The following is a 13,573-nucleotide window of genomic DNA, read 5'->3' on the forward strand; positions in this document are numbered from 1 at the left end:
CCTTTTAGACAAACATAGACTGCAGTGCCTAACACCAGCCGATTTGGATTTTTGAAACTGAGTTTTCAAGGACCTACACTATAGCATGAGGCAAGATCTCTGATTTATACCTTCGGGAAGACGATGAATCAAAGCCTATCTGAGGCGGCAGACTGCAGCTTTTCAGTGTAACGATATGAAGATTAAAGGGGAAAGATAAATATGAAGGATGTTTTTGCTTAGTGTGTGTGAACATATATGTATTCATGGGTGTATGTATTGATCTGCCTCATTACTTTGTTGAAACACAGCTGTAATAGGGAACATTTTTTTTTAATTCATTAAACTAAAAACATATCCCTAATGCTGACATATACGTTATTGATAAGAGGAACACTGATTTTAGACAGTCAGGTTTCACGTCTGGCCATGTTGCTTCTGCTGTGGTCTGTGTTTGGTGATTGTGTACGTGTTTATCTCTAATTGCGCCTTTGATCCCTATTAGATCTGCAGAAATAGTAAGCGTGGAAGGTTTGGCTAGGATGAACGTTTTGGAATTTGGCAGATGTACCGAAAGTTTTCTGGAGAGGTCTTTGAAACACTGTTTGCTTGTTGGAGTCAGTCATCAGCTGCATAAACTTCAAATAGGCCATCTTCCCATTGACCCACCATTGTTTATGGTGTGTCCACAAAAGTGACAGCAATTAGATGGAATATACTTAATGGCATTTTGCATTTTCAGGATGTTTCGCCACATATACCTTTAAGTATGAATGTCTTTATTTCAAAGAAAGAGATGATAATAATAGAGGTTAGTCGTCTTGCCCAGCTTACAAAGCACATGGTGAGAATCAAGAATCTTAGACTTCGAAACAGACCATACTCTTCTGCCTCAGAACCTCTGGGTCTTCTAGTCTAGGTTGTTTTCAACAAAATCCTGAAGGCTGCTGTTTTAAGATTTTCTCCCTGAAGGTGCACATCTTTTGTTTGCAGGAGTGTATCTGGTCTTTGACAAGCAGTTACTGCCTGTCAGTTTTCAGTGTTTGGTACATTTGTTCTCAGACCCGCTAGACTGGGCCAGTTGGATGGAATACACCCAGCACTAGGCTTTTGAGAAGCATTATGCCTGTAATCCTTTTGGAGGTCTGATTATTCTAGAAATAATAGGTTCCTTGCTTGTATTGTATAGAAACATTAACTTAAATATACTTGAAAGTAATGCTGGTAGATGCTCTCTTCGCAGATATTATGCATTCATTTAATATTCCTTCCACTGAATTTATTCTAGGATTCCTTGATGGAGTCAAATTATTGTCATCGGCGCTTGAGTCTTTCATATTCCAAAATCTGACAGTTTCCACTGATACTCGTATATTCAAAGCTTCCTCCTAAGGTTTAGAGTTTTCAGGTATCATAATGAATGAAGAATGATCTATTAGCATCGTCTTCGTTTCTATCTGTGGTTCTCTGAAAAGGACCCCATATGTACTTACACAGCTGTCAAACTTCCTGATCAGATGAAGATGCTCATTTTAGCGCATGCATCTTTATTAGTTGTTTGAAGCACTCAGCAAAAATTTCAGCATAATTATAAGACATAGAGACGGGTATTTGTTACTGTTCTGTTTATTATCTTATCCATGTAAAAACTGAAAACTCCCCTGTGATATTTTGCATGCATTTGGATGCCTTTTAGGGTATGCATTCACTTCTCCCACTTGTGATGAGTTTGCTTCTTTCTCCAGATCCTACTACTGCTCATGAAAGGAGATGAGTGAGAGAGAGAATACGCTGCTTTAACATTAGCATAGTTACTGATAATAGTAGCGAATCTTATTACAGCCCTGTCCTAAGATTGGTGTTCACTCACGATTCCAGGAGCAGGAGAACCTAATTATTTTGAAGGGTCTTAGAGTGAGATTCCACGTACTGATCAGCTTTAAGGCTCCTCTTTTGTTGTAATTAACGTGACTCATCTTGATATTGCTGATTTTTTTTAATGTTGTAGGCGTAACGTTTATAATTAGCACTCTTATAGATGTGAAGTTAGCTAAGAAGAACGTCAACATTTCTTTGCTATTTTCTAGTATTTCCCTCTACGTGACTTTTATTCAAGTTTCCATCTCTATGCACCTCCTTAGATATATCTTTGGTTGTTTTCATTAATGGCTGCAGGCAGTTTTCACTAAATATGTCTGTTTAGTGGACCATGTATAAGTGTATTCTCTGGTTAGTAGCAGTTCTAATTCATTTTTTTCTTATAAATGGATTTTGATACCTTACTAACTGCTTTCGTATTTGAGTAGACATTATGAAGTTAAAGGGGAAAACGGGAGAATGAATAGACCAAAATAAACTTTAAGATTTCCTTGTCCTACCCCCCTTTTTTCAGAAAGATAGACTTAAATCACTTCATTTATATTTTCTAAAGCTTTCTTGCTTTAAAAAAAAATCTGAGAGAAGTTAACTTTATAACTGATATCAGTGAACCATTATGACTCACATTTTATTTTATATTTGTAAACCAAACAGCTCCTACTACATTTGACTCTTTCTTCTTCTAAACTTCGTAAAGATCAGTAATACTGGTCACAGTCTTGAGAAAACTGTTTATGGACTTGGAAAAAGTCATTCAGCCATTTCTCAGGATGTTCTTCTCAACAATAAACAAGTCCTTTATTTTTCTACACTGGTCATATTTTCCACCACTTTTGAAGTTTTCCACATGTCTACCTTGGCTGTCAAGTTACAGGTGATGTCAGCTCTCCAAGAGGAGCTAGCATTAGTACAGGAATCACTGGGAAGGATTAGGGAAGTGTAGATTATATCTGCTGCAGTAGAGGAGGTATTAACATGGATAAAACCAAGCAACAGGTGATCTAGATAAGGACCTATTTGCTGCCATTCACACTCTCAACCCCCAAACAAAATCTAAGAGACATTGGTAAATTTTCCTCTGGCCTAATTTATACGTACCACTTGCCATTTCCTTACTTTTTTTTTTTTTTTTTGCGGTACGCGGGCCTCTCTCTGTTGTGGCCTCTCCCGTTGTGGAGCACAGTCTTCGGACGCGCAGGCTCACTGGCCATGGCTCACAGGCCCAGCCAGTCCGCGGCATGTGGGATCCTCCCGGACCGGGGCACGACCCCGTGTCCCCCGCATCAACAGGCGGACTCTCAACCACTGTGCCACCAGGGAAGCCCCACCGTTTCCTTACTTTGAAATAGCAGACATTATTGATAATGTGAAAAGAACACGCCATCATCCTTATGACCTTCTACATCTGATGGAGAGAATTAAGTACTTCCTCTACTAAGAAGTACCACTGAAGGTGAATTGCTAGTGGAGGTTAGAAGAATCCTGTGAGGAGGAGAGAGAGCTCTCCAGTATCTTCAGACTCAACACGAGAAAGGAGAGGATGAAAGAAAGATACCCGGGAACACACAGAAAACTAATATCTGACAAAGACTATGTTTGAACCTTAATGCCGTCAAGACCTGACAATTGATATTTGCTGGAACCTTTTAATAGCTCCTGGATCTATTCCCATCAGGAAGATTCCCAGGTTACCACAGAATGACCACCAAAGTGTTTCTCCCAAAGTTATCCATGCATACTGAAATCTGCTCTATCCCATCCTGTAGTATTTTCCAAGGAAGAGAGCTTTGTGTATTACACATTACCTTTAGCTATTTGCCCTCTTTTTCTCATCTGAAGAGAACCCTTCTGTGAGTATCCCGTCTCAATTTAAGTTTCCTTAAATTGAGTAGTATCCCATCAATTACATTACTCAATTACATTTCTCATTGAAAATCTTTGCACATGTCAATATCAGAAATTATTTTCATCACTCCATTTTTATTTCTGCCTGGACCTTGAAAAGAATTAATACTGTTTGACTTTCAGCCCAACATTTGTTGGGAGGACATTCCTAGCTCTTTTACTCCTTAGTTATTCCCTTTTTATCTAAGCCTTTTCTTCTGTTCCCCATAGCTCACCAAGATCTTATTTTCTTTAGGCTTGGACAGTCTTTTCCTCTGACATTTGCTCTATGCTCTAACAAAAGCATTTTTTTCAATATTCCTATTATACGGCACACAGAATTTAGTAATATTTGTTGGGCGTAAACATCTAGTCTCTCTGTGTACCCCATATCAGCTATCTAGGTACGTGTAATGAAAATCTTTAACCTACCTGATTGTCATCTAGGAAGGATAAACTGCATTGAGGAAATAGCTAGCCAAATCATCCCATTTACTTTTATACCTGCCTTTCTGTCTCTTAAAATGTTGGCAGATGTGCAACTCCAAATTGGATGTTAGACTATCTCTCTTTATGCTTATTTCTTCTTAAAATGTAAACTAGGGTAGTTCTTTGCCATATTTAACTACTCATTGGGGCCACATCACTTTAGCAACACATCCAGTTGAGCAACTGTGTTAGTTTCCTGTTATACAGGGAACAAAGAAGAGACGTGATTTTGCTCCAATAGTTACACTCCTCCTACCAACTATCTTGCTGAGAAACATATACAACAAATCATTTTCCTTTTCCTTTTCCATAATTCTCTATAGAAATTTCCAACTGCTTCAATTCAGTGTAAAAGTCTTCCTGTGGGTAGAATTTTCACATTGGACTAGAACAGTTGGAAATCTCAAATACATGGTTTAATCCCATAATTTATTGAAGCAGTATCAGAGATTTATTATTCAACTTGATCATCAGGATGGCATGTTTATACATATTTAATTTCTTGTTTCTCTTCTGAGTTGAGAAACTTATTAATCATAAGTCTTAGAACCATCTTTGCTTATTCATGGTGGTCAGCACATATATTTTTAGATTCAGTCTGCTGAATTCAGTATTCTTATTGATTTTTATTTCAAGAAGCTCAGTCTTGACATAAGGTTGCACTTATATGGTTTCATTGTCAACTCAGTTTCTGAAAAGATAACATGCTTTCTGTATCAACCACCGTCATTACTCTTCATTTGATATTCAGCATTTTAACCCCCAACTATTTTATTCTAATCATTTTATTACATATGTGTTTAACATGCTTAGACAAGAGTGGTTTTAATTCTGAGGTAGAAATCTAACCTACACTCAATAGTCTTTTCCACCTTTGGTTTCTAAAATGTTCAGCTTTAGATTTCAGAATATAGAAAATCATTACAAATTAACTGGCATTTCCTACATTACTACATCTTCATAGCTAAAGGATTTTATTACTACGCCATCCATCAGAGGTCAAGATCATATTCTAGATCTCTATAAATAATTTGAACTGAATGGAAGCGGCTCTGAGGCACAGTTTTTCTCTGTATGTTTATGGGGAGTGATTCTCTTACGGGACTCCATGTTTTTGATCTTTGCTGGTTGACTTTGGAATCTTTCATATGAAGATTGAAATCCAAGGGTTGAGTTTAAGGACAAATATTCCTATCAGAGACTTCCAGGTAAGGAGGATAATGTCAATAGTGTTTACTCCTCTTGCTTTTATATCTGCTTTCTGGTCAATTTTCTAATGACCGATTGATAGCAAATCTAGTATCTATATTTTTATAACTTGGTCACTGATAACTTAGGAGTGGAAGAGTGGTCATTTTATCAGATAACTTTAGGACGAATTCTGAAGTAAGGGATTTTACGTAACTCGGTTTATTTGATAATGACTTTGTCTTTCTTCTGTCTCCTCCAGTGGCAGTTTGTTTTAAATTCCCTTCAGGAATGTCTATTGTTTATCTCCTTTTTTTTTGAGAGCAATGGTCCTAGTTTCTAATGAATAGAAGAATATGCCCAGAAATAGATTCTGTGTTTAAAAAGCACACATGTTTAATTTGTAGTCCCACCACGTAATCTGATGATCGATATCCAGAAAGACACTGCAGTGGAAGGTGAGGAGATAGAAGTCAACTGCACTGCCATGGCCAGCAAACCAGCCACGACCATCAGGTGGTTCAAAGGGAACAAGGAGCTCAAAGGTAAGATGCGAATTGCCTGGTACTGAGGAAGCCAGTCCACACTCGATCCCAGCAGGAGTACATCTTTGTGGACGTTAAAGACAAATGCAAAACACACCCCTGAACAAAAATGCTCATTTATATTGGGTTGGCCAAAAAGTCCGTTCTGTTACAAGCAAAAATGAAAGACACATTTTTCATTTTCACCAAGAACTTTATCAAACAGTGTATTTCTTAACCGAACGATCTTTTTGGCCAACCTAACATATGGTTTGCAATCAGTTAGTAAGTGTGTCTGAGCCCAAAGCGTAACGGCATTTTACTGTTCTAATTCATATCCTCATTCTGTTGTTTGAGGGTTCATGGTGATATGTGCTGCTAGATGTTTACTTAGAGGCTCAGAGAGAACCAGACCTGTAAACTAGAACTCGCTAGACCAGTTAGAATCACTGAGGTATCCCCTGAGCTCAGGCTGGCCATGTCTGTACCCTTAGTTCTCCTTGCTTTTACCCTGTGACCCAGGGTGGGTCAGGACCCCAGATTCTTGTGTTACACCTTGAAAAAAATGTATAGCAGTCTTGGCCATGGTGAATACCAAGTCATTCTAGCATCTGTTGGACTCTTGGTTGTTTTGACAGTGGGCTTTCCTGCAAGGGAGCTTGTGCTGAGCAGCTGAGAATCCATCTTCAGAGCGAACTTGCAGGCACCACCCTTCTTGAGAAATCTGTGATTCAGTTGCCCGTGTCAGCAGCCTCTTCTTCTGCGACGTTTCTGACTTTGTGCTGGCAGCACAGGCAACTTTTTTTAACCCTGCTCCTATTGTCTCTCCCTCAGTACCGGGCCAATCTAGATTTGATTCCTGGATCCTCGGACATCTGCCCTCTTAGCCACTGCATCGGCTGAAGGATACAGCCTAGCCCCTATTTTTGACTCTCTTTTTGCCAGTTATCCTAAGTTCCTCATGCATGTCTGCATTCCGATTCCCTTCTTTGCAAAAGGTTGCCTTGCAAGTAGTACCCAGGACAGAGGACTCAGGGCCTGAACTCCTCTGATCATTTGACAGAAATGCTTGCTGTGTGCCTCAGTTTCCTCTAAAATGGGGATATTAATATTTACATACCTTGTGTGATTCTTATGAAGATGAAATGAGTGAATATTTGTAAAGTATGGGGCTAGTGTCTGGGCCAAGGTAAGTGCTCTTTATGTGCTTGTTAAATAAATAAATAGTTCCAGGAAGAAAAGAAAGTCCTTTTAGAAAGAGGATATAAAAATCTATATCTAGAAACAGAAAAATCTATATATAATGGCTTAAGTTTCAAAAAGCTTGCTCTGTTTTAATCTCCTATTTCCTAGGTATGGCTTTGGAAGGAAGGAATTTCTCATTTCCCCTCTGTTTTTCTGTCTAAGTGAATTGAGCCATTAAATGTGTACCAATAAGTACAAAACATTAAAAGAAAGTTAATGGTGCGTCCTGTCCCAGGGAGTGCTGAGTTCAGGAAAGGGGCCTCCTTGGCCTATTCATCCCATCCGGAAGCCTCCTCCCCCCCTTTTCTGGGTGTTCTTGGACGTGGCTCCCTTCTGGCCTGAAGCCTATATCTTACTTTGCTCTACCCACTGCCACTGCATTTTTTTGTGTTCTTCCAAAAGTCTCAGAGTTTAAACATTTCAATTACAATTTCATTTAATTGTAGTTGCTTTCCCTGTTAATTGCTGATGGGGGTGGGCAAAGGGGGTTGTTTATATCTTTACTCCTGATTGAAATTACTTAAGGGATTTGGATGACGTCCTGGAATTTTTAAACCGCATTACAGCCTAGTAGACGTGTTCAGTTCAGATGGTTGTAGGGAGAAAAAGCACTTCTCTTTTCTTCCTCTCTAGTGCCTTGAGCAGTCAAATGTCAAAATGGGTCAACTTTCAGCTGCTTGTTTGTGGGAAAATTTAAGACAGAAGAAACATATATTTAAATAAAAATAGTAAATAGTATGTAGAGTTGATTTTATCTTAAATACTATCCTGTAAGGCTGAAAAGTAGGAAATTATCCTTTTATCAGTTATCTACCCCCAGATTACCCTTATCTGGAGTGACTTCCATTATGTTTATTAAAATAGTAATGTTGGGGCAGAGGGAGGGAGGGGAGGGTATTTAAGAAAAGAGTGAGACTCACTCAGCTCTGGTTTCTTGGTATGTCCCCCCAGGCAAATCGGAGGTGGAGGAGTGGTCAGACATGTACACCGTGACTAGTCAGCTGTTGCTGAAGGTGCACAAGGAGGATGACGGGGTCCCGGTGATCTGTCAGGTGGAGCACCCTGCCGTCACTGGAAACTTGCAGACCCAGCGGTATCTAGAAGTACAATGTGAGTACCTGTCTTAGTCCTTTCTGGCTGCTGTGCAAACTACCACAGGCTAGTGCCTTATAAACAACAGAAATCTACTGCTTACGGTTCTGGAGGCTGGGAAGTCCAAGGTCAGGGTACCAGCACGGTCAAGTTCCAGTGAGGTCCCTCTTCCTGGTTCATGGCTGGCGCCTTCTCACGGTGTCCTTACATGGTGGAAGGGGCTAGAGATCTCTTTGCAGCCTCTTTTATAAGGGCACTAATCCCAGTCATGAGGGTTTCACGAACCTCCTGACCTAATCACCTTCCAAAGGCCCCACCTCCTAATGCCATCACATTGGGGATCAGCATTTCAACGTATAAGTTTTTGCGGGGTGGGGGGGGGGACACAAACACTCAAACCATAACATTACCCAAGTATTTTATCCTGAGGGTATAGAGTAGCAGTTCTTTAAAAAGACTTCAGAAGCCACTTATTGAATACATATGTTTTTATATAGTTTAGGTAGAATTTTCATCTTGTTGTCTTGGTAGAAAAATAATCAAAGGATTATTCTACTGAAACACTGCCATATTATAGAGTGCCAATGAGGATTTTGAAAATACTACATTTAACCCAAATGTAAAACTTGAAAATGATTCCATCTGCTCTAGTGCATGACTTAATTAATTAAATTTTGTGAATATTGACTGTAATCATTTCTATGCCAACTTCAAAATCTAGGGTAATTCCAGCCGCCCCCCGCCCCCAGCTTTATTAACCCCATCATAAGTGCTGAATTTTTTTATAGAAGGGATTTCATTCCCACTGAACATCAGCATCTTGTTTTAGATCGCAAGTTCTCTTCTATTTTAGCTTAAATTATAGCGATGAATTTAAAAGTGGAACTCTTTGGGATGAGTGCCGCGGTCTTGATGGCTTCATCAGTAAAAGCTGGATCGTGGTGAGTGAGGTTTCTCCTCACTGTGCCCTATGGACTAAAGATGCTCTCCTCATCTTCTCCTCTGGGCTCTCCTACTTGTGGGAAAAGTATCTGTTTTCTGCACAAAATTATCCTTGCACCAAAGTTGTGGCTGAGTAGCCAGCTTCTCACTTTTTATCAAAAGACTTCTGTAACTTGGCCTCTGCAAAATTCCAGGTGGCCTTTGGGTGTGCCTAGTGAAAATGTTACAAGAGTTTGATTGGATGTCAATGATTGGGCATCAGATAAAGGAAAAGCATTACTCTCTATGAATTATTCTATTAATTTTCTAGGGCTGCCATAGCAGATTACCACAAATTTAATGGCTTAATAAACAACAGACATTTATTCTCTCACAGTTCTAGGGGACAGAAGTCTGAAATCAAGGTGTCGGCAGGGCCAAATTCCCTCCAAAGGCTCTAGGGAGAGGATCCTTCCTTGCCTTTTCTGGCTTCTGGTGGCTCCAGGTGTTCCTTGGCTTGTGGCCACATCACTCCACTCTCTGTCTCCGTCTTGACCTGGCCTTCTTCTCTTCTCTGTGTGTCTCTTATAAGGACACTTGTCATTGGACTTAGGGCCCACCCGGGTAACCCAGAATGGTCTCAATTCAATATCCTTAACTTAATGACATCTTCAAAGAATCCTTTTCCAAATAAGGCCACAGTCACAGGTTCCAGAGGTTAGGAATTAGGTATGTATTTGGTGGTGGCAGGGGTGGGCACCATGAATCCCCCTATGATTTGTATCACCTGCTTAGGTTGCCTGAGCAAAACAGGGGATGGAGAAAGTTATAAAAAGTTGCTTCTACAAAGCCATCCCATTCCACTTTGTGAGCTTGGCTCAATTTAACATTACATAATGCCAGTTTTTCTTGTTAATTCATTTCATCTACTTCATTATGTAGCTTCATTATGGGCATCATGCTTATAATTTTCATATCACTAAAACTATTGTGGTGTAATGTCCCTATAATGGGAAAACAGAAAACATCAGATATTATCTAAATTGGCAGATAGTAGATTTCTTGTGACTTTGTTAATATGTAATTCATTTAAGCAAACTTAATATCCATTAACTTTCCTTGTAGGGGCCCATTAGCTTTAATAATACATTAGCTCCTTTGTGAGACCTGAGTAGCTGTTCACCCAGTTTCCACCCCTAAACGCTTAGTTTCCCGGAGTATCTTCTAAATAGAATATAGCCCCACCCACCTACAGAATTACACTCATTCCCAAATGCAAAATATTTCAAGCACTACACCTCCTACCCCTTGGAAGACTTGCCAGTGATCTTTATAAAGCCTTTTCTTTTGAAGATTCAAGTGAGATTTGTCCTTCTAAGAAAAGGAATAAAGCTGCATATCTGAATCCATTTGACTTCAATCTTACAAAGTACTGCTTGGCCTTAACTGCAGGAAGGTGACTTTAATGCCTTCCCCAAATTGAAGACACATCCCTGGGTCATTTTTAGCTTTAACATGACACCTTTTTATGGAAGACTCTGTTCTTTTACCCAGCGTAAGCCACACAAACATTTTATCCTTTGATATTCCATTTCTTGGAATGTATATAGGAAAAATGTCTTTTTGCATAAAAGAAGGTTAAGGATTACAAAGCAATGTGTTAATCTGAATGGAGTTTAGAGTCTGATCTGGCATCTTAATTCGATGCTTCATGCTCAAGAAAGTCACCTGACAGGTCACCACCCTCCCTCTCTAGAGCACTACTGAAAATTTTGCGGAGTCAGCCAGGAATTCCTTACGTAGCATCTTCAGACACATTGGAATTCTCTACTTCATCACCTACCAGCTTTACTCTTCTTGAACACCAGCAGCTATGGACAACAAAAAGCCTCATGCCTCAGATGCTCAAGGCACTCAGCCTTTGGGCACTAGAACTTTCTCAGACCTTGGCAAGTGGTGTTGGGGGTTCAGCTCCATTCCCCCCATAGGAGGCCCCTCTCTGCAGACAAGCCACACCATATCTCTCTCTTTTTTTTTTTTTTTGAAGTATAGTTGATTTACAGTGTTGTGCCAGTCTCTGCCGTCCAGCAGAGTGACTCAGTTATACACATAGAGACATTCTTGATGGCCATGAAAAAAGAAGAGGTACTTGAATGCCTGAGATTCAGTAGCCAGTGTGCATGGATGGTGAATTATTTTGGATACTCTTTGAGGAGTAACATTAGACCATTATTTTTTTAATTGGCCCAAACTCTGGACTCAGCAGTTCTTAAACTTCTGGGGATCGTTGACCCCTTTAAAATCCTTTGACAGCTATAGAGCTGGAAATGATGACATTCACCACATTTTACTTCCAGTATAAGGGGTGTATTTACAGTTTTCCTAATTTTAGGTATTCAAGGGCCACTTTCACAAGTTTTACCAAATCCACGGGTCATCCGTGTTCGTATCATATTTAGAATTTTTAAGTCATTTTATTGCTTTAACCTAACCAAGACCTGTGTAAAAACACCTGTAAAATTATGAGTTTTATTTGCTATGTATATTCTATCTAGTAAACTTTAAAATAAATATACAACAATTATTTTTTAATGTCCTTTCCTTTGCCACCTAAAAAGATTTCCTATAGTATCAGTGATAAACATTAGTTTATCACCAGGACATCCTGAGCTGGTCCATGGACCTCAGATTAAGAATTACTCTACTCTGGGGAAATGAGACTACCTTCGAGGCAAATCTAACCTGATAGGATTGGTGTTAAGTATACTCAGTTCAACGTTGGCCCATTTTGCTACATGAAGATTTTTGGAAACCTCTCTCTACCTCATCTAAGATGGATGGATATTAATCAGGATAAGAACAGAGTAAAATGACAGATAATGGATTTGAATGCTGTATAAATTATGTCCTTTTAGAAAATACTATTTTTTAAAAAGGAAATGAAAACCTACTTTGTATGCCACTGAATATCTTAGTGGTAAGATATGCCACTAAATATCTTACTTTAAAAGTGACAGGAGCAAGGAGGAGGGATAAAATGAAGGGAAGGGTTGCACACTCCCCTTGACACGGAGAGCCACCATATTGTCTAGAAGACAAGGCTTGAGCTCCAACTTGGAATCCCTTTTGTCGTGTGGATTTAAGTCCTAATTAATTGAACACAGAATTTTGCAGCGTTTGTTTGTTAAGACACTTGTATATGGTACCAGGAGAAATTGTGGTGCCCAATTATGTGAAAAATCAGCCAGATGTGTATGCTGTCATGCTTTAAATAATCCTTAAGTTTTTGGTGAGTACAGATATTAATTGTGTAGTATGCATCGAAGTGATTAACGTCAATGTAATTTATCATCTGGAGATTTCTGAACATAAATAAGTGAGTTGTTTTGTTCAGCAAGGTGTTGACCTCTCAGAATTAGTGAATTAAAGTCTCCCCTCCCTTCTTTTTATTAAAAATATGAAAGGCACCACAATCAGCCAAGTGTTCGGTTATTTGATTTTCCGGGGCATTAGCTGCTCTTGTTTGTGGCATTTCCCTGTTGGGTGCTCGTTTGCAAGCTCATTAATAAGGTTTTCTCATAGGACCGTTGCTGGGAAGGAAGAACATACAGTAGGGCTCTTAGTTTTCTAGCTTTTTCATTCTAAGACTCAGCAAAGGATGCGGCAGCACGCAGTTAAGTGTTTAAAACAGAAAGTAATTGTGCTCGCGAGCTGGAATTCAAAGCTCTCTTTCCTTAGATGTTAGGCAGAGAACAGTTTTGCTTTTTAATGTTCTGAGCTATATGACCCTAAACTCTTTCTGTGCAGTTTTTTTCTTTCCAATGTCTGTGTATATAGCGTTGCTCAAATTTACAGCAGGGTTGATTATAGCAGAATGTGGTAGAATTGTAGCACGGTTAGTGGAGCTTCAGATCTGAGCGAACATACTCTTGTCAAAAGGAGAACAGTTCACTGTCTGCGCGTTAAAAGAAAACTGTCTAAATAGCATCAAGGTGGAAACACATAGCGACATAAGCTGGGAAACACATAGCGCCATAAGCTGGGAATTCAAAGAAAAGGTGTGACCCTCAGTATGGAATTCAGATTGCTGTGCAAGGGGGGAAGCCTTACTCTGGACCGAGGTGAATCCGAAGCTCTGGAATTACTGCTGTGTGTCTTTTGCTTTCCCCCATCGTAGACTTGCTCTTTAAAATGTTTTGCAAAAATCCTCATCTAGTGAGGGTTTTGTGTGTGTGTGCATATCTGAAAAAAAATTTAAGAGATATGTTTTGAAAGGGAGAATGAAACCAAAGACTCAAAAAATGGATGTTTGAACGCCTTCCCTGCTCGGATTATCATCTGCCAGTTAATTGTGTTCGTGGACATCATTTTCC

General features: G+C 39.4%; 1 protein-coding gene across 5 annotated transcripts in view; it reads left to right on the forward strand.

Annotated features, from left to right (window-relative positions):
- CADM1 (cell adhesion molecule 1) overlaps window positions 1–13,573 on the forward strand; it is a 331,779-nt gene that overhangs the window by 269,412 nt on the left and 48,794 nt on the right. For all 5 annotated transcript variants that reach the window (XM_065881344.1, XM_065881345.1, XM_065881342.1 and 2 more), the window contains exons 4-5: window positions 5,826–5,963; window positions 8,139–8,297. In XM_065881344.1, the coding sequence (XP_065737416.1) occupies window positions 5,826–5,963; window positions 8,139–8,297 (297 nt within the window). The remainder of the gene's footprint in view (window positions 1–5,825; window positions 5,964–8,138; window positions 8,298–13,573) is intronic.

Source organism: Phocoena phocoena, chromosome 8, assembly GCF_963924675.1.
Source record: "Phocoena phocoena chromosome 8, mPhoPho1.1, whole genome shotgun sequence".
NCBI lineage: Eukaryota > Metazoa > Chordata > Mammalia > Artiodactyla > Phocoenidae > Phocoena > Phocoena phocoena.